The 22,070-nt window shown below is 37.7% G+C and overlaps 1 protein-coding gene across 5 annotated transcripts in view; it reads left to right on the top strand.

Moving 5' to 3' along the window:
• Positions 1 to 22,070, top strand: part of KANSL1L (KAT8 regulatory NSL complex subunit 1 like) — a 91,216-nt gene that overhangs the window by 14,593 nt on the left and 54,553 nt on the right. For all 5 annotated transcript variants that reach the window (XM_067548736.1, XM_067548737.1, XM_067548733.1 and 2 more), the window contains 3 exons: positions 10,514 to 10,655; positions 14,751 to 14,948; positions 18,032 to 18,153. In XM_067548736.1, the coding sequence (XP_067404837.1) occupies positions 10,514 to 10,655; positions 14,751 to 14,948; positions 18,032 to 18,153 (462 nt within the window). The remainder of the gene's footprint in view (positions 1 to 10,513; positions 10,656 to 14,750; positions 14,949 to 18,031; positions 18,154 to 22,070) is intronic.

Below are 22,070 nucleotides of genomic sequence, written 5' to 3' on the forward strand. Positions count from 1 at the left end.
ATTGACTTATTGCAATAATAACTTGTGCTTTGGGCAAGGATGATGTCTTATCATATGAAAGCAGGGTGCTTGCAAGTAAAGATACTGATTTCTAACATATAATTATATTAATATCTTCACAGCTACTGGAAGCAGACTGCAAGATTTTAATGTAAGGGAGAAAGTTTGACATGTCGTGACTTGCAAGGATCTCAAACCCAAGAATGTCAAAGCCTTCTAGTTAGATAAGTTTTGAATGCACATTAAATAAAAACTTGGCATTGTTGTTATGAAAATGACGAATTAATACACAATCAGTTAACATAGTGTGGCAGATCAGAAAATTTAATAATTACACACATGTGCATACTTGATAACCTCACAAACCTAATTCAATGGAACATTGAAAACAGTTTTATTCCTGTAGTAAATTGGCTTTGTATTTTACTAATCTATGTAAATTGGCTATTTTAATTATAGGCTTTTTGCATGGTGCTCCTCATAGTAATTGATCACCTCACAAAGAGTAATTAATTTATCTTTGTAACACTCCTGTTAAATAGGAGAGAATTATCTTCATTTTATAGATGTTATTGGTTTCAGTGGAAGCTACACATGCTCAGCACCTTTAAAAATCAGGACAGTCAGGCCCTTTTTAGGAAAGCAGTTAAGCATGTGTTTAACTTTAGGCATGTGGTAAAATTAAAAATGTATTAGTGCTTTAGTGAAACAGGGCCTTGTTTAGGCAACTAAATATTGAGTTAGGAATCTAACTTTAGTACCCACATTTAAATATCTTGGCCTAGTTATTTAAAGTTTAAAGATGTCATTTAGGTAAGGGAAGTGTTATAAATAATAAAAGCTGATATATCTGTGAGGAAAAGTGAATGAGTTTGCAGGATTTTATAGCTGTCTCCCTTCATGCATTCCATAAAGACATAGTTTCTACTTCATCTTAAATGCTTTACCTAGTGTCTGAATTCCTTTTAAACCAGACCATCAGTCTCTAAATTTTCTGTCTGGAATCTTCTTGCAAGAAGTAAGTGTGCTTCATACCCCTAGGTATTGAGGCTTTTAAGATTTTATTTGGACAGAATTAAGATATTAAGGAAGCCAGCAAACGTTTCTATAACATTTGGAGATGAGGGTAATGGGAATGCTATTTTCACTTCGTGCCTGTTTAAAATGTATTAGATTAGCTAAAGAATATCATGTTGCATAGTGTGTTGTTATCTGATGGTTTTAGGATTGACTGTCTAGTAGGGCTAAAGCAGCAGTGATGGCCTTCCTCTATAATGTTTCTGTTGTAGATATATGTAGTTCTGACATCTGGAGTTCTGTTCTCGCACTTACATAGCACTCCCTTCTTGACTGCATCTAGACCACGTTTATTTTTCAGGGGCAGTGTTGCAATATTTGAGTACTTGGAATTCTTCAGCCAACATTCTTGGGGGTTGTACTCTAGTTAGATCATAGGAATATAAAGAGGACATTTCAAAAGCAGAAAGAGATGTCACCAGTAAATATGATTCTTTGAGGGTTTTTGCCTCTGCACATTCTCACTTCGTGCTTACCTTCTCCTCTTCCTCATAGTTCTTGTCTTAAAGATTCTAAAGTTTAGTGGAAGGCACTGAGGTAGTTGAAGGTATAAGAGGCTTTATGATGCCCATTATTGAACCTTTAGAGCTAGAGATCTAAGGAGAGAGAGAGAGATTGTTTCTAAATGTGGCAAGGTTAATGCTTAATTGTATTTCCACAGGTTGCTAATTCCAGAGGAATTAATGTTCAATCTGAACCTATAAATTGGCCTTTTACCATGCAGAGCTCTAAAATGATCAGTTATCTAAATAGAATCCTGGGTTAGAAATGGAAAGAATCTGTTGGGTTACCTAACCAATTACCCTAACAGCTTCAGACTGTTCTATACCATGGATTTCTGCCCAACTGAATGCATTTTTTGTATTGAGCCCTAATTCAGGTTACCAAGCATTCAAGACTTCTCTAGCTGGGTGATTATGTGTATTCAGCAATTCCATATCTGCAAACACTATCTTGTCCCACTGTAGATAGTATTTGTTGTTGTAGTTTGTTAGGTTGGAATATACAACAACTCTTAACGAGGAGTCATATAAGGCTGCTATGCAATTCTCCTTTTAAACTTTCTCCAAGTATTAAAGGCTCAACATGTGTACTTCTGTAGGTGAATAAAGCTTTTGGTTGCCAGGTTCTCAAGACAGTCATCCCTGTCTAGAGATCTTCCATTTTTCTTCAGTTTCACTCTCAGATCTCTTCTATAGCTTGGTTTGCTTTGTTTCGGGGGATTGCCATTTACTCCTGTATCTTCTGAACTGATATGTGGAGATACAGAAATAGAAATCATACTTGACTGGTTTTTTTTCCCCCCTGTATATCAATATGACATCAGTTCCCTGAAAATGAATTGTAATCTCTGCCAGAGTTGATAATTTCAGTGTCATATATCAGTTGGTGTTTACCCTCTTTAGAACTTTTAAACCTTCAGTTGCTTGAAGTTATTCAAGTTGGAAAACAAGTTGTGAAGCATGTGAGTGTGTGTGTTTGAATATGTAATTATTGGATGCAGTTCTGAAGGTACTAACTGATAACAGTATATCTGGGATGGAGGGATCAGGAATAGGTGCCAGAAATTGTTGTGATAAGCAGTGACTGATGTCTGTAGATGATATGGAGAACAGTAACTCATCTGTTCTGAAGCAATGTACTGTTATGCTGAAAAACAATTATCACGTTAAAAGAAAAAAATCTGTTAAATTCCAGGAAGGATAATATTGCTGGAAGCTCCAGAAGATTTAAGTGATTACAGATATTTTTAGAAATAGCAGTATATTTCAGAGTTCCATTGAGGTCTGATTCAATTGATATTCTGTGCATAGCTTTGTCTGGTGGTAGTTATAACAGCATATTATCCTGTTTTCTCTGTATTCATTCTTCTGTGATGGGCAAAGAGCAATATTGAGCTGTCAAAGTAAACAGTGTTTTGTTATGTGGTGGTAATTACATATGATATCAGAGGGTGCTATTTGTTACAGTTTATGTTTTCACCTTTTTAAACAAATTTTGACTGCCTGGAATGTACGCAATACATTGAACACATAAAACAGCAGTCATTTTTTAAATTATGCAGTTATAGTTAACTGGTCCAGGGGAATTAATGCTTCAGCGGTGACCAGTGTTAGTTCATTCTGAGAACAAACATTAGGTAGGCGTGCTAGAAGATTTAGTCCTTGAGAAAGCATTTACAGGTCATTTCATAAATTGGACATGTTTGTTCAGCCATTGTATGTGTTAGTTTTTGTTTTGGGCTTTTTTATTTCATACCTAAAACTAATGGCTAATCTCATTTAAAATACTTTCATTATTCAACATAACTATGCTTTAGTGTGTACTTCAACATATTCTGTCTTTACTTATCTTCATAAGTAATGTCTGACTATCAATTTTTGGAGGAAAATGAAATTTCACTGTTGAAATATAATAGGAACCATGCGTTTACCATAATGACCTGCAATGCAATGTTTATATTCAAACTGATCATTTTTTGAGCTTAGCTGTGTGTTGGGGCCATAATGAAGCTGGCTGTAATGCTGGTGTAAAATGCTGCAAGGAACATCGGGGCCAATTCAGACAGTTCTGTCAAACATGCAGTTTCAGTCATGGGGGCCTGCTAATGCTAGTTTGATGTTTACTGTTTGTGCTGCAGTGCTAGGTGCTGTGGAGTATGAGCTGTTTTATAGCTGTATGTATCTAATTAGTTATTCCCCCCTGGGGAATCAGGCTGCCGGTCACTTTCCAGAGTTGCTGTCTCTCATGATTTTATCACTTGACTTGTGATATTTGGCTAATTTTTAAGGGTTCTCAAGAATTTCTGATTTTTACCTTTAAACTTGCAAAGATGTGCTCTCCTCTGAAATGGCCATGTTCCTTTATTTTCAGTGAGTCTGAAAGCTAGCTGTTGCCAGGAAAGATGGTGGCCCCCGTAGTCAGTATGTGAGGACCAAACAGGCGATGATAGAATATGGAGTTGCTAGAAATGAGTGTGTGGAGGCAGTAGAGAGGTGAAACATTATAAAAATGAAGTACCAAAGGAATGTGGGGAGCAGACTGGGACGGGAGGAGTTCAGAGGAATGTGAGGAGCAGGAGGTAGACTGAAAGGGGGTTCAGGGGAATGTGGCATGGCAGAGAGAAAATATGAGGGGTAGGAGACTGAAGGAAAAGGAGGAAATAAAAGGGTTAAGTGCACTTAGAGGGTGGGTGGGGGGATCATGGATGCATGCTCTAGACATTTGCCATTCTGTCCCTTTCTATCCCCTTTTCTAAGGATAGGAAGGGTGGGGCTAGAGAGAGACAGAATGAAAGCTACTCTCGTAGGATGGAGGAGAGGATAAGCTGAGTCAACTCTGAGTACTAAATAAGGAGGTTGCATTTTTGTATATGTATTTAATGTTTAATGTTTTAATCTGAGATGATCACAAACAAACTGAGTGTGAATGGTGTCACCCTAAAGATGAAAAAATTAGGCAGGCAAAAATTGATTTATTACTTATTAAAAATCTCATATTTAAACCAATCTCCTTGTTGAGGTCTCATTCATGATTCTGTACATTTGAGGCTGGTCTTACTGCTTTCTCATAACACTGGTGGGGGCACATTGCAGCTTGTGCCTCCTTCTGTTTAATATGAAACTTCCATTCATTGTCCATTAACTCTTTTCCCACAAACACATATACCAGTCTGGGCATGCTTTTTATGCTGTCCAATCCCTTCATCCCTGATGAGACTCAATTCCCCCACAGTTTTCAGGGCATAGGACCAGGGCATAGGCAGGTGGATGGAGAACATCACATACTGCCCTTTGAAGATATGCATGGCCCAATCTAATGACTTCTCAGCAACCTCCATGTTTGGACTAGCCCTGCAAAACCTGATCCTGTGTTCCTTCTGCATCCTAAATTCTCCTTAATTTGCTTGTTCGTTACTACTACTTTTCTACTTAAGACCTATTTTTCAAACTATATTTACAGAAGCAGGAAATCCCTCACAATAAAATGTATATGCATAGCATGAGGCTGCTGCTTTACTTTGCTAACAGTTCTTCTCTTCATATAGTTAAGTTGCCTTTTTTTGTTTTTTTGGCACTGCTTAATTATAGATATTGGGTAAAACATAAATCCTAGCCCACTGATGAATGGTAGCATGTGTAAAATGAATTTTTTTTTTTTTTTTTTTTTTTTTTTTTTTTTTGAAAAAATTCTTGCTGGTTTCATCTCATTATTTTAAAATATAATTGCAGGTACTTTCCATGCTTAAATTCTGTTTTTTGCTTTTTGTTTTTCCCCTTTGTAGGGGGCAGGGATATAGAGGGTTTGAGGATGGGGGGGAAAGATGATCTATACTATCAACACATTTGTCCTATCAACAGCTTTTGGGCTAAAATCTGTCCTTCCACTCCAGGACAGCTGGGTGTGGCTCGTAGTAGTAATACATTTATTTTGGTTTCATTTAGTGCCACTCCAGGCTCAGGCTGCCTCTACTGACCTGGAGAATGAATTTCTTCATGGACTTGTAATGCACTGCCCCTATACTGCCAGCCCCAAGTTCTTTCTTCTAGTTATAGATTTGATTATGCTCTGACTCCTTGCATTTGTCTGACCTTTTTGTGGATTTGGTTTTTCTTCTGCATTTATTTGTTTTCTTCCATGCAAGTCACAAAGGATTGACTGCTGCAATTTAACCAAAACAGTAGAAATTCAAATCAGTGTTTCAGATGAAAAATTGCTTCTTTGAAATAGTTCCAGCATATCATGTGGGAAAATTTTAAATAAAATGTAGCCATTAAACAAAATCAGTTTACTATATTAGAATATAATTGTAACTAAGGTAAAAGCAGCAATTCTGCTCTAAGTGGTGTGTTTGCTTAATCATTTAACACATTGTAAACATATAATTTACTCTCTGACTATGTTTGAGTTGGAAGTAGTAATGTTTCATCTTTCTAGCAAACTGAAAAGTGGAGAACCCTGAAAATGTGGCATTGCTATTGGTCTGGGGTTGTACACAGGAGAAAATGCTTGGTATTGTTGTCTGTAAGTGTATGAGGATGGGATCAAACTCCTATTGCCAGCACAAAAACGGAGTACATTTTTGTAGTGAAGACATACACAGACTGTGATGTACAGAAACGTCCTTGCTTGTCTTTCCCAATGTAGAACCAGAGCGTGGGGCTTCCACTCTGTAACATCTACTATAATCTCTTGGTTTATAGTAGCAGCCACAAACTGCTTTGTACTCCTTCATGGAGCTTTGTTCTGTGGATTTTCAGTTATTGAGGTCTCTGGCCCTGCCTTGAGACAACTTCTCCCCCCTCATGCACACATTCAGCCAACAGGTAGAGTTCAGAGATACGTATAGGAGTGCAGCATCCCCCCTGCATGGTCTTCTTATAGCCTGCCCTCCCTATGGTTTCACTGTGAGTACGATCCTCTACATGCCACTTTATTGGGATGACTTAACTTGTTAACTGTGTACTATACAGAATATCTAGTACTTCATCCTCATCATCATTTTATCCCATTCGCTTTTATCCTTTATAGGAAAGGAATATATGGATAAATTGTGTGTGCGCGCTACTCATGTCCATCATAAGTAGGCTTGGCGGAATTAAATTTTTGTTTTTTTATAATTTCAATAGATATCAATTTTATTCTTAAGCATTTTTCTATTTTTATCAATCTCAGTTTTCACTGTTGGGCAAAATTATGAGTCTTAAGGATTTTTTTATTTTTTTCAAACTTTCACAGTTGTGGGCAATTTCAGGGGTGTCAGACAATAGAGGGGGCTAGACAATAATTATTTAATGACAGTAGATATTGAGATTAAAAAAGTTAAAGCTTTCTAACCATTAAAACACAAATTGTCAACATCACATGTCAAAATATCACAAAGCAAATATCCTTAAATCAAACTTCAGTAAGTTCTCGAGCATCATTTTTCATAACTTATCTGTTCATTGTGATTATTATAGATAGAAATATTTTTGTTGGCATGTGTGTATGAGGTGAAATCAACATTTACTGATAAATACCTAGTTCTTCCTAGCCTAATCATAAGATTGAGGCAAGCAGAACTTGCGATCTGTGACTTCCTGAGTGAATAAAATATCTGTTCCAACCAAGCTCAGTGGAGTGAGGGATTTTTTTGTTCTGGAATAGTGGCTTGTTACTTTTTGTCAATTAAATTACAAAAATAAGCTTTGATGTGAACAGCCACTTCTATGAAAGGATGTCAGAATAGTCTATAAACAATTAAACAAGCCTCACAATGCCTGTGAGGTAGGTTAACATGCCAGTTTTAGAGATGGTACTAGCATAAGATCACACAGCAAGTTAATGGTAGAGTTGGGAATAAAACTTGGCAATCCTGATACCCAGTTTTGTTGCAACAAAAACTTCCCAAAAGTATGAACAATTATAATCTAGTCATGTGACACAAAACATAGCTAATAAACAAACGGATAATTCCAACATACCAATAAATCATACTACCGTATTCTAGCCACTTCCTTACAGGGTGTCCTAAGGGCATATATATATTGCAGTCTAATTGAACAATGTTATGAAAATTTAAATACAGTGTATATTTACTATTAATCTATTCTATCTATTCTAAGGCTGAGTCTGCTCTCAGACACGCAGCTTGCTTTGACTTTTGAGGGAATGACAAATACATACTTGATGGCAGAATTGGCTGTAAATACAGTTAGTCCAAGATCTAATATTGCAAAATAATAATACATTTTTTTTTAATGTGAAGGGTAATGGCACAGATACACTACAATGGATGATGATCTGTTTCTATCAATTAATGCTCCTTTATTCATTATGGTTTGGTATCTGGGCATGGATATCTTCATACCATATGGATAACATAAGACTAACTAGGGCTCATTCCCCCTCTTTCCAGTTGTGTAGACACTTTCTCTCTCATTCTGTGTTGTTCTTGGTGAAGAGAGTTTTTCCTCTTGCTTAATTTTCATATTAGAACATGACTGTTCTTTGCCCCTCTTCCATAAACTGTGTTGCATTTTATTTGGGCCTTTAAGCCTAACACATTGCTTGCAAATTCCAGCTCTGGGATTTCTTGTAATATCTCCCTCAGTTCTTCAGCCTTGCTTCCCCCCTCTTACTGGGAAAAGAGCAGAAACAAGCATCTCTCCAATGAGTGGCATATTCTGTTAGTCTCCTTATATCCATTCAGCTACACTGTACTGTTTCCTTGAAATGATTAATTAGGGGACTTGATATATCCTCCTTAAGCAGCTGTTTTCCTTCTGGTAACTTTTTGAACCATCATAGGGCACTGAGACGAACTATAATTATTCCAGGCACCCCTTGTCACTTTATCATGCTATTATATTTAACTCTGACTTGTTCCATGAGTGGCTCTGATTTTTTTTTCCCTTTACATTAATTTTTTGACTTTTAATCAATACAAATATGAAATATTATTTACTGTTTCTATCATGAGAGACAGGCTAACCCAAAAGTAATCAAAGCAGGTTACTATAAGATAATAACGATAATAATTGGATAAAGCAAGAGAAATGAGAATAAGGGATCACCAAAAGTTTAGAACATCATGAACTGACAACATATGATTTTTTTTGCTAGTACGAAGCTTGTTGTTGGGAATTCATAAAACTTGTAAATGGAATGTACTCTAGTCAGTTTTTCTGCAGATTCTCAGGCTTTATTCAGTTTTGATTAAAGATGATCCATTCTATTTTTCAGTTAGAATTCATTCACTTCATTAGTTCACAAACTGAATCTAGATTACTGCTTTAAAGTACTTTGACTTCAGGAACCCAATTCAGATGCATTGAAAAAGTTAAGACTCAGATTCCTTTGTATTCATTTATTGATGAGTGAGGGTATAAGTTACATATAGCTTTCGTGCCCAGTAGCTGGAAGACTGTGTACGTTAAAATGGGGTGAACAGTGTATTTTTAAAGGTGACTTAAGAATGATTCTGCTCTTTTTGCTTCTTTATGTTAGATAAAGAAAACTGAAAGGTTATGGTATGGCTTTCAAAGCTTTTTTTATCTGCCTATTTTTTATCTTAGAAATATTAGGGTTGTCAGATCTGATCTTCCCTGGTTTTACTAAGGGCTTTTCTATAGTATGAAATGTTATTCTCTTTTAATACAATTGAGCTAGATGGCACAGTGCTTACCCTGAAACAATAAAACTGCAGTGTCTCTGTACCAGCCCCAGGGTCAATGTAGGGATGAATTTGACCCCATGGCTCTTGTTTTTCCCTCCAAAATTATTTCTGTTCATAGTGGGTTTAGGCTTTTCTCTTGTTTTAAAGCCAATTAGAACATCTAGTGTGACCTCCTGTATAATACAGAACATAGAATTTCATTAATTACTCCTGTTTTGAGCTCAAAAACTTGACTACAGCATACCTTCCCAAAAGGGCCAGGCATCAAGTCTTGCTTTTATTTTGCCTCTGAATTAGCTGTGGCTCTCTGCTTGTCAATTTGCGTAAAAACATATCAGTTTATATTTTAATTTTTTTCCATCTGGACGGTTAATAGGAGGGTGTTAATGAAGACATACTGCATTTTGTGACCTTGTGGCTCAAATACATTCGAATGTTAAAATGACACTTGGAGTGGTGAAGTACCATATGTGATATATTTATTTAGTAGGCACATTGAACAAAATTCATTGACACCTGGGATGAACTTGGCTTAATAATATCAAGAGGTCTATTTTAGAACTCTACGAGTCATTAAATATTGTACAAGTAGGTAATTTAACAGTCCAAAGAGAGGTTTTAAAAAAAAGTAAGTCGAATCACACAATTCTGTAATTGTGCTCATAAAATTGGTTAAAAAACAAAAGAATAAAATAAAACTAACCTACAGTACAGTTACAGCTTTGAATAGCATGACATATATAATTGCTAACTATTGAGTCGTGCATTATTAGAATAGAATTGTCAGTGAGATGACATTTCTGGAGGCTTATGGAAGTCAGTTTGACTTGACAGAAGTAGAAATGTTTTGGTTTTTGCTGGTAGGTTTACTGGAATTCTTTTAAAATCTGTAACTTACATTAACTAATCTAGTTCAGTAGTTACTCATAGACTCTAAGGTCAGAAGGGACCAATATGATCATCTAGTTTGACCTGCACAATGCAGGCCACAGAATCTCACCCACCCACTCTTGATTTTGGCTTTAATTTTCACAACAGAAAAAAAGCTGCTTATAGGAAAGTTGCAATATCTGTTAAATGGTGAATATAATGTTGGGTGCAAGAAACTTGTACCAGTCTTAGTGAAGTAAATGAGATGTTGATGTGGTATTGTGTTAATCTAATTAGATGTTCTCTGAAGGCAAGTGAGATGCTTGCAGCAGTTTATGAACGTGCATTTATGAAAAAGTGCTTGTCTTTATTCTTGGACTAACCAGTATTTCATCTTCTTCACAGCAACCATAGTTCTGAATGGAAGTGGCTTGTAGATAGAGCTAAAGTTGGCTGCCGCTGGACATGGCTTCAAACCCAGATTTCGGAGTTAGAATACAAAATCCAACAACTAACTGACCTTCACAGGCAGATACATGCCACCAAGGTATTGTCTGTGTGCTCATAAATGGGCTCTTCAAATAATCCATTTATAGTGTCTCCAGTAAGAGGTTTTTTTGTTTTGTTTTGTTTTTTTAAAGCAGCTCTGGTATCCCAGCAAAGTATTGCAAATAATTACAAAGGTTAATGAGAAGATATCAGGAAAAAAAGAAGCATGGTTATCTAGAGGGTGGGAGCACAGGGTTGGGAGTCAGAGACTCCTGAGTTCCCATCCCTGCTCTGCCACTGACTCTCAGTGACTTTGGGGAAGTGACTTTAGTTTCCCTATCTATAAAAATGAAACCGTAATTTTCACATGCTTATCATACAAAAATATTTTGAGGATTAATTAGTTAATGTTTGTAAAGTGCATTGAACATGTCAAGTGCTAATTAGAATTAGAATTACAGTCTGATATCAACTGTTTTGTTTGTACAGGTTTAAAATAAAAAGTAAGGAAGTCACAATTGCTAAACTGTGTTTTAGGAATGTTATGCTAAGAATAGCATGATTTAGCACTTCAGTTCTGTAGGTTAGCCAACTCTTTCCCTGCATAGGAAGCCAAAAACTCTGCAAGTTCCTGCTCACTAATTGTTCCTGCTGTAGTGGCAGTGGTAGAAAGAGTTTCTGGGGCTTGCCTTTTCCTCTCCCTCTATGGAACTATCTAGAAGGTCCACCCATGGAATTCTTGAAATCCATGTAGTATCTATATGGATGGCCTCTGCACTTATTCTTGGGGCACCTAGTCATACACTAAATGTATGAGCATGGCTGTGGGAATGGGAAGAAATATGCAAAATGGTAGTTACTAAGAGCCAGTATTCTTATTCCTGTAATTCCTTAGTTGTATGAGTATGTTGCCATGCTCCCCAGCCCATCCCTTCCCAGGGGATAATGCTGCAGAAGTGACACTTCCTCCCTCACATCTGGGTCTCTCTCCTCGGATTGGAATTTCTCTCTGCTTCTGCCATGGAAGGGATGATTCAGCTCTATATTTTTAGTGGCATCCTTTTTTGCAGCTGTTCAGTCCCTTTTATCAACGGTGTTGTTCAATATTTGGCTTTATGTCACTTAGTGAATGTCGATATCTGTTTCCTTTACCTTTTAGATTGTTTATCCTGTTTCAGTTTTTAAAATAATTTGGGACTTGATTTGTACAGTATCAATATTATACCAATGTAGTAGCTATGAAAAGGCATGAGGGCTGATTGATGACCTCTTTCTTTTCTGTCTCCCGGCTGACAGGTAGAACACTTAGCACACAAATTCTAATACTAAATTTTTAATTCTACAATTTTAAGATTGATTTTTTTTTTTTAATATAAAACAATGTGAGTTTACAATGTTTTGGGGAGATGAAACATCTAGCTTGAACACTAGACTAAAGTGGGGTGAGGGAGACCCCTGTGGCAGTCCCCCTCTTCTCCACCCCCATGAATTCAGAGGAGGAAGTACAGGGCTCTAGGGAGCCGAGAGAGACTCGTCATTGGAGAGAAATCACCCAGAAAAATTTAGCTGAAAACCAAAAACTATTCTGTTGCCAAAACTGTGTATGTTCTGGTCTCCAGGTTCTCATTTTTTTGACCAACCAAAAACCATTACCTTCTTATTGTAATTTTTTGTGGCAATGTTCACTTCCATTTTTGGACCATTTCTGCTTACAGTCCCTGTATTTCCAGCCTCCTCTCCTTACCCTCCATATTTCTCTCCAGCCTTCTCTCTGTTCTCTTCCTTTTTCCTCTTCCTTTCCCTCACCTGCCCTCTCATTTTAATGTCTCCCATCCCTGCCTTTCTTTTTAAGTCTCTTCTTTCCGTTAACTCCTTTCCTTTCCTTCTTTTCCCTCCCCCCACTCCAGTTGTGCAATATATTAGTTAAAAAATAAAACAGAATTCTAATAAAAATTTTTTTTAAATGACTGTTTACCTGCATCTTGTGGCTTTTATGTCCTTTTCTTTTCTTCTACTCTTTGAATTTGGAGTTTTAGATTGTAAACTCTTCAGAGCAGAGACTGTGTGTCTTTCTTTTTGTTTGTAGAGCATCTACTACAACCAAATCATGCTTTGTGCCTTTTTCAGTTCCCGCACAAAACAAGTAATAAATAAGCTACATACTAGAAATCAAGGGGAACATTGATGGGAATGGCAACAAAAGACTTTTAGAACAAGAGAAAAACATGTAGTTTGAATCTACTTCAATATTTGCTATGGTAAAGAGACACGATTACCTTTACAAAGTGTAGCAAAAAGGATTTGAATTTTGTTTTTCATCCACCATGAACCAAGGTCTGTGACTGTCATCTTGCATTAGAGAGATTCAAGTCTGGCAGATGCTCCTTTTTGACCCGAGAAAAGGATTCAAAGAAGCTGGATTTCTTCACAAGGCCTTCTTCACAAGGCCTCTTCACATTTCTTTCACAAGGCCTAATTTTCAGCTGCTGTGGCTATGTGGTCCACAAATTATCATATGATAATGTCCAAGTACACTTATACAGGGATAAGCTTTACTCACACCTGGACCATCTCCTGATAATTAGCACAGAGAAGCCAGGTCCAACCTGATGGAGTACCTGTTTCAGTGGACATATAGGTTACCACACCTAGGTTCACTGCAACAGCTCTTCAGTCTCTAACTTTGCTCTTGGGTGCTCATCTTGCTGTTTAGTTTGAACAATGGAGAGATTCAAGAATATAAGGGCAATTCCGTGTTGCTTGTGTCCCTCCCAGCTTTCCTTCTAGAATAAGGATTTGGGTTTTTTTCAGATTCTAGGGCTAGTTGCCATTGAGGCAGGACTCAAGGTGTCCGTGTGATGTTAGGGAGGACCATCCAATAAAAACACAAACACGGAAGCATCACAGGAGCCTCAGCAAAGGCAGAGACCATTCTCTTATTGGATATTAGAAATAATAAGAGTGTTCTTGATTGAGTTCCATACCAGGCCATTCCTTCAACCTACATAACTTTTAAATGAGCACTCTCACTAGAAACCAAAACATGAGAAGGTGAAGTTGGAAGATCCCATTCTTTCATCACTGAATAGTAGCTCAGATTGATATCTGGATAGCTCTCAGTACCAGAATTACACTCCCAGCTAGTGCCTCCAAGTTTCTGTAGACTTTTGCCAAATGGAAAAGAAAGAAACATATAAGTTCAGGCTAATGGCAGTTTAGCATGACCAGTTGAGGAAATAGATTTGGTTGTCTCAAAGCTCTGTTTTGGTTATTGTTTTATTTTACTGTATGCTATAATGTCTCTGACTTCGCAGTTTCTTATTTTAGGAAACTTATCTGAATGCTTTTTGTAATCTTTCTTGTGGAGAACAAAGAGGCTGGGGTTTTTTGTTTTTGTTTTTAAACATCTGGTGTTCATTACTGTGAAAGGTGATATTTATCTTTTTTGAACTATTTATACTCCAGATGAGATACCACAAAAATATATTGAGGCTGATATTGTATTCCTGCAGATGGCCTTGAAAAACAATGAGATTCATAGAAGAACTATTTTATATAGGGTTGTTGCCTCCATAAATACAAATCCAAGAAAATGCATAACTTAAAAAAAACCATTTATCTTGAATTATGGTGAAAGGCTGTTTGTTTTGTTTCAAACTTTGATGGATTGGGGAGAGAAACCTTGACATTTTGTGTGGGCGGCAACGGCGGGGGAGAAGGGAAAGGGAACATTTTAAGGACTTTCAGAGTAAACCTCTCAGCTGTAAAGATGTTAACTAACTTGGAAATCAAAGGCTTGGTTTTTTGTTTCTTCAAAAAGGAAACCGATCATCTTAAAACAGCAGGCAAAGGATCACATACTTGATGCAATCAAGTATGGATTTGTAATTTTAAAGTTGGCACAGGCTCTGAGGCAGTCCTATGACACATTGTAGGTTTAGTGCTGCTAAAGAAAAAAATGAATGTTACAGCTTTACTATTGCTTAAATGCATGAAGTATTATTTACGTATTGTATGCCCCAGGCACATTCAAAACTGTTCCAAAGAATTGCTGTGGGCTTAAAAGATATGTTCCAGAGTTGATTGTCACTTGAAAATGATTGAGGAGGGTTAATTTGTTGTCCACCAACTGTTTTCAATTGCTGTTGTCTAGGGGATGGTGATCTTAGAAGAATTCCCGCTTCCAAAAGACATTATGAAGAAGCAAACACAATTGACAAACCCAGAAGCTTTATTAAACACCACAGGGAATTCTCAAACTACTCTTGAGAGACAGGATTCTTTTCCGGAACACGATTTTGAAATGTCACCAAGCAGCCCTACTTTACTTCTACGAAACATAGAAAAACAGGTAAAATAAAATAAGATCTGAGTGTCAAATGGAGCCAAGTGACCTTTTACAGAATTAGGGCAAGCTATGCAGCAGTTATTCACAGAACCGTAAAGATATTTCACATTCCTAACAGTGGTTGCTGATGAATTTAAGGTCTTAGATAAATAAATTGGTCACTAGGTTTACAAATTAACTTTTCATTCCTGAAGTGTCTGTAATTCTGTTTTGATTTAATCAACTTGGCCATCTCTTGCATAACAGAGATAAACATTGGGTTTCCGCACAACAGCTCTAACAGTTCTCCATGGAAATGCTTGTCCTTAATAAGGATTCAGTTTAGTGCATGTTTGCTACTGTTTATCATTTCACACAATTATAGTCCTGAAACTGAGTGCAACTTTTCTGTAAAAATAAGTTCCATTTTTAAAAAAAACATGGTTCACCAGCTCTCCCCAACAAACATAGGGCCAATTCTGTGAACAGTTACAGCTCTGTAACACCACTGACTTCACTGGCATATCATAGGCATAGCTGAGAACCAGATTTTGATGCACAGTGTCCCAAATATTCATTTCTAAGTTGTATTCTAGGAAATGTAGTGTAGACTCTAATAGGGAAAGGAAAACCTTCGAAGTACGCAATTAAAGATATAGGGGATCAGGTTGTTGGAGGAGCTATAGGAAAACTGGTTAGGATAGTGTGGAGTAAAACTTGCTTTTAGTTACGCCAAACAAAGAAAATATAAGATCGATCATACTTTCAGATGTATCACTGAGAAATCTAGTCAACTTTTTAAAAAGTGAGATAAAAGTAGTTTCAGGTACTACACCTGTTCCTGACTGCCCCTGCCAAGATTTTGTGACTTTATCATCACATTTTCCTAATTTTATAAAGTTGCCTCTCCTATTTGCTGTGAAAGAGACCTATCAAACAGAGGAAACAATGAAGCAGGAAATATACAACCTGCTAGCAAAGACACAAAGTAAACTGGAGGGTATTTTTAGAATGTCCCCTCTTAACCTGCTTACTTGGAGCAATCAACATTTCAGTTCTTTGCAGAACACCTTTAAAGCAATTACTTTGATCTTAACATCGGAGGTGTTTTGAAGTACCTAAATACTTCGACAGCTTTAAAAGTGAAAAATCTGAAAAATGACTGAAATAATGGTCTTCCTTATTTATTCTAACTAATTCCATGTCATATTTGCTCAGATTATAAATAAAAAGATAATATATCTAACTGCCAATTCTTTAAATCAGTGTTTCTCAATTGGGGTTCTGCGGGAACACTGTTAGGGTTCCGTGAGCAGCTGTTCTCCGCGCCACCAAAAAAGGGAAGATGTCCCAGATTTTTCGGCGGAGGGTATCGAGTATGAGTGTAATTTAATTGAGAAACGCTGACCTAGTTGTTTGTATATAATTTGCTTATTTTGACTTTTTTTTGGCCCCATATGTAAAAATACTGTTAAGAGTTTGGGGGGTTCTGCAATTATTTATCGAGTTCAAAAGGGTTCCGTGGCCAAATTTAATTGAGAAACACTGCTTTAAATCAACCTAGGTTCTGAGACAAGTTTGGATTTTTTTTAACTTATCTCCAGCAATAAAGATGCTGTAGGCCAAACTGTGCCTTCAGTTATACCTCTGTAACTCCATCTCTAAAGGATGCCTTCATTTAAAGAAGAATCTTCTTCTTATTTGTGAACTAAAAAAGAAAAACTGATATGAATTGGTGAGACACGATAAACCTGGAACCCTTTAATAATGCCATTTTTACAGTTGTTTTTCAGAACAGAACCACATTTCAATTCATGATTATTTTCCCTTATACCTTTAAACATCTGCAGCTATGCTTGTGCTTTTGTGTTCATCTGGTTTTGGTATCAGGGCTGTATACAGCTTGTTAATGTTTTGTTGGCATCTTATTTGCTTTGTTTCAGACTTTAAAACTAACTTGCTATTTCTCTGCTTTTTTTTCTGCCTTGGTGATTTTATTCACATATGTAAAATATATTGTTACATCTCTTAAATAGTAATTTTTCAGAAGAAGCATGACTAAAAATGAAATGGAAAAAGTGTTTTCTTTCATATACTTTAATCCTTGAAAGTACAAATAAGACTTCTTATGAAACCTTTAAGAACACTTGCTTTAAATAATCTTATTTATGGAATAGTGAATCCTAATAAATAAAAAAGATAGGCATGTGTCTGCTGTTTCAGGTATACATAATTTATGCATCATTAGCGAAGTCAGACTATTTAGAACCCAGTAGTCAGTTTCACCTGTATATAAGCCAGTGACTACATTTAATGTCCGAGTAACCAGTAAGGTTTGACATTTAAAACACAAAGACATTGTGAAATATTATCTGGACTCTGTCTATAGTTCATCACTTTACAAGAAGAAATTCTTAATCTTAACGAATGAACTGCATCTGTGTTTCAGGCAATTCTTAAATCATGATTTTTGTTATGAGGACTTTCAATATGGTTTTTGAACATACCAGTAAATAAGAATGAAGATATGAATTTATATAATTTCTAGCATCCTTTGGTTTCTATTAGCTCTGAATGTTGCTATACTGCTCATTATTATACTTTTTCTCAACTGAAGTGAGCAACTAAGAAGATTTTCTCAATGACCAAACTTTTATTTATCAGCCAACAGAACATATGATAACAAGTAAGCAGCCAGACTTTTTTTCTCTTGAAACAATCTGGATGCTGAGTTCAGAAGTCATGAATTGCAGCTGTACCATTAGCTGCAAAGTTTCTTCTGCTATTTAGTAACCCATATATGAAAGTTAGTGTGTTTTACAGGTGACTTAAAAATTCAGGTTTAATGTTTTTCTTAAATATCCTGCTCTAAAAATGTCTAAACTGTGTCCTTGGCAGTGGTTCAGCAAACACAATCTATTGCTTTTAAAAGTTCAAAGACTTGTGAAATAACAAGCATAGCATATTTGATATGTACAGAAATCTTGTATTTATTTGTTCATCATGGAGAAAACTAGATCAAGAATACTAAATGGAATCGGGGTGGGAGGGAACATCTTTTAGATTAATGCTCAGTCTGAATGAAAAGTTTGGCTACTGTCTTTCAGAGTGCTCAGCTGAGTGAAATCATCAATAATCTAATTGCTCCACTCAATCTGTCCCCCATTTCCTCGCCTCTCTCTTCCAAGTCTTGTAAACATAAACAGCTGGTCAATGGCATCTCTCTCAGGTAGGTGACAATGTGGTGTAATTTTGTTTCTTGAGAACAGGTTAGTCTGTAACTTCAGCAGTTTCTGTGGAATGTTAAGTCAGTTGAAACTAGTAATTTTACAATAGTAAATATAAAAAGGAAAGTGCTTTATTTTAATAAATTTAAATAAAGGTAGCAGCTTGCTTTTGACATTAAAATAGTTCACCAGTTTTGTTACTGAAGTTGCCATAAATTCCACAGTCCATTATATACAAGTTGAAAGCTTCATATGACAAACACAGTTGTGAAGTGGGGTAAAAATAACACAGTAAGGAAGATCATTCATTTTTGTGAACTTAAAATTGTATTTATTATGCAGAATAAATTCTTCTGGGGAAAGTGATGTAATTGATTAGACTTTGGAGCATGTTGTTCTAAGAACAGTCCTCTAATATGTGGTGATTCCTGCCATTTTTAACAATGAAATCACTTCTTAAAGAAGAAAAAACATTTTAAGGTGTCATAATTATATATCACAAACATTCCATGATTGATGAATCCTTTTGATAAATTTACTTTCCTGCAGCATTATAGCAGATTATCGTGTGAAATGATTAGCAAAAAAAGTTTCAGTAATGTCATTTTGCACTTGTTTACAAGTTGCATCTTTTATTCAAAGCTCTTAAAGTACTGTACTAATAAACATTAGCTTCAGAACAAAATTGAGGTAAGTACTATCCTTATTTTACAAAAAACATAAGCACAGAGGGTGTGATCTTGAAAAATTAGTAACCTGTTTTTGCAGAGATGCTGAGTACCCACAACTGTTGTTGATATCATAGAATCATAGAAGATTAGGATTGGAAGGGACATCAGGAGGTCATCTAGTCCAACCTCCTGCTCAAAGCAGGACCAACCGCAACTAAATCATCATCCCAGCCAGGGCTTTGTCAAACCACACCTTAAAAATCTCTAAGGATGGAGATTCCACCACGTCCCTAGGTAACCCATTCCAGTGCTTCACCATCCTCCTGGTTAAAAATGTTTTTCGGAATATCCAACCTAGACCTCCCCCACTGAAACTTGAGACCATTGCTCCTAGTTCTGTCACCTGCTACCGCTGAGAACAACCTAGCTCCATCCTCCCTGGAAACTTCTTTCAGGTAGTTAAAGGCTGCTATCAAATCCCCCCTCATTCTTCTCTTCTGCAAACTAAACAAGCCTCTCCTCATATGTCATGTGCTCCAGTCCCCTAATCATTTTTGTTGCCCTTAGCTGGACTCTCTCTCCAATTTGTCCACATCTTTTCTGTAGTGAGAGGTCCAAAACTGGATGCAGTACTCCAGATGTGGCCTCACCAGTGGTGAATAGAGGGGAATAATCACTTCCCTCGATCTGCTGCGAATGCTCGTATTAATGCAGCCCAATATGCCGTTAGCCTTCTTGGCAATAAGGGCACACTGTTGACTCATATCTGGCTTCTTGTCCACTGTACCCCCAGATCCTTTTCTGCAAAACTACTGCCTAGCCAGTCAGTCCCCAGTCTGTAGCAGTGCATGGGATTCTTCCATCTTAGGTGTAGGACTCCATCCGAAGAGTACTTGTCCTTGTTGAACCTCATCAGATTTCTTTTGGCCCAATCCTCCAATTTTTCTAGGTCACTCTGTATCCTATCCCTACCTTCCAGGGTATCTACCACTCCCCCTAGCTTAGGGTCATCTGCAAACTTGCTGAGGGTGCAATCTACCCCATCCTCCAGATCATTAATAAAGATGTTGAACAAAACCGGCCCCAGGACCGACCCCTGGGGCACTCCGCTTGTGACCGGTTGCCAGCTAGACATGGAGCCATTGATCACTACTCGTTGAGCCCTATACTCTAGCCAGTTCTCTATCCATTTTATAGTCCATTCATCCAACCCATACTTCTTTAACTTGCTGATACGAATACTGTGGGAGACCATATCAAAAACTTTGCTTAGGTCAAGGTATATCATGTCCACTGCTTTCCCCGCATCCACAGAGCCAGTCATCTCATCATAGAAGGCAATCAGGTCGATCAAAATGGATTCCTTGAGAACCTGCTCCATGATATTTCCAGGGACTGAGATAAGGCTGACCAGCCTGTAATTCCCCGCATCCTCCTTCCCTTTTTTAAAGATGGGCACTATATTTGCCTTTTCCCAGTCATCTGGGATCTCCCCCGATTGGCACGAGTTTTCCAAGATAATGGCCAATGGCTCTGCAGTCACATCAGTTAACTCCCTCAGCATCCTCGGATGCATTGCATCCAGCCCCATGGACTTGTGCATGTTCAGCCTTTCTAAATAGTCCTGAACCTGTTCTTTCAGTACTGAGAGCTGCTCACCTCCTCCCCATTCTGTGTTGCCCAGTGCAGTCATCTGGGAGCTGACCTCATCTGTGAAGACTCAGGCAAAAAAAGCATTGAGTACGTCAGCTTTTTCCACATCATCTGTCTCTAAGTGACCTCCCCCATTCTCTAAGGGGCCCACACTTTCCCTGACCACCACCTTTTTGCTAATATACCTGTAGAAACCCTTCTTGTTACCCTTCACATCCCTTGCTAGCTGCAACTCCAACTGTTCTTTGGCCTTCCTGATTTCACTCCTGCATGCTTGAGCAGTATTTTTATACTCCTCCCTGATCATCTGATCAAGCTTCCGTTTCATGTAAGCTTCCTTTTTGTGTTTAAGCTCACAGAAGACTTCTTTGTTAAGCCAAGCTGGTCGCCTGCCATATTTGCTATTCTTTCTTCACATCGGGATGATTTGTTCCTGTACCCTCAGTAAGGTTTCTTTAAAATACAGCCAGCTGTGTTGGACTCCTTTCCCCCTCATATTAGCCTCTTAAGGGTTCCTGCCCATCAACTCCCTGAGGGAGTCAGTCTGATTTTCTGAAGTCCAGAGTCCATATTCTGCTGTTCTCCTTTCTTTCCTTTGTCAGTATACTGAACTCAACCTTCTTCTGGTCACTCCTGCCCAGATTACTATCAACTTCTACTTCCCCTACCTATTCTTCCCTGTTCGTGAGCAGCAGGTCAAGAGGAGCATGTCCCTAGTAGGTTCCTCCAGCACTTGCACCAGGAAGTTGTCCGCAACACACTCCAAAAACTTCCTGGATTGTCTGTGCTTTGCTGTATTGCTCTCCCAGCAGATGTCAGGGTGATTGAAGTCCCCCATGAGAGCCAGGGTCTGTGATCTGGAAACCTTCACTAGTTGTCTGAGGAAAGCCTTGTCTACCTCATCCTCCTCGTCTGGTGGTCTATTACAATCGCCCAGCACAACATCATCCTTGTTGCTCTCACCTCTAAACTTAACCCCGAGACTCTCAACAGGCTTTTCTCCAGTTTCATACTGGTGCTCTGAGCAGTCATAGTGCTGTCTTACATACAGTGCAGCTCTTTCACCTTTTCTCCCCTGCCTGTCCTTCCTGAACATCCATGACATGAGTTACCCCACCAAGTCTCAGTTATTCCAATCACATCATAGTTGCTTGACTGTGCCAGGACTTCCAATTCCTCCTGCTTGTTTCCCAGACTTCTTGCGTTCATATACAGGCACCTAAGATAACTAGCTGATTGCCCTACTTTCTCAGTACGAATCAGGAGGAGATATCAGTGGAAAAAGAGAGTGCTTCCCATCTGTGGAAAATAGGCCTCTTGTGACTCGCCTAAAGTCACAGAGGGTGTTTGTGGCAAAGTTTGGAGTAGAAGACAAGTCTCCGGACTCCTTGTCCTGTGCTTTAACCATAACATCATGATTTCAGATGTTATCTTTGTTTATTTAACCAAATTTATTTCTAGAAATATTTTCTGAACTATCCTTTTAGAATGGGATCTGCCAAATTTTAAACTATACTTGGTGTGGGGGGAGGCGTGCTGGGGGGGGGAATTCCTTGCCCTTTGCTGTATGCTACTGTGCTAGTATAGCTTTGTTG

Source organism: Emydura macquarii, unplaced genomic scaffold (assembly GCF_026122565.2).
Source record: "Emydura macquarii macquarii isolate MOO-44397 ecotype Brisbane River unplaced genomic scaffold, CSIRO-AGI_Emac_v2 contig_1253, whole genome shotgun sequence".
NCBI classification, from domain to species: domain Eukaryota; kingdom Metazoa; phylum Chordata; order Testudines; family Chelidae; genus Emydura; species Emydura macquarii.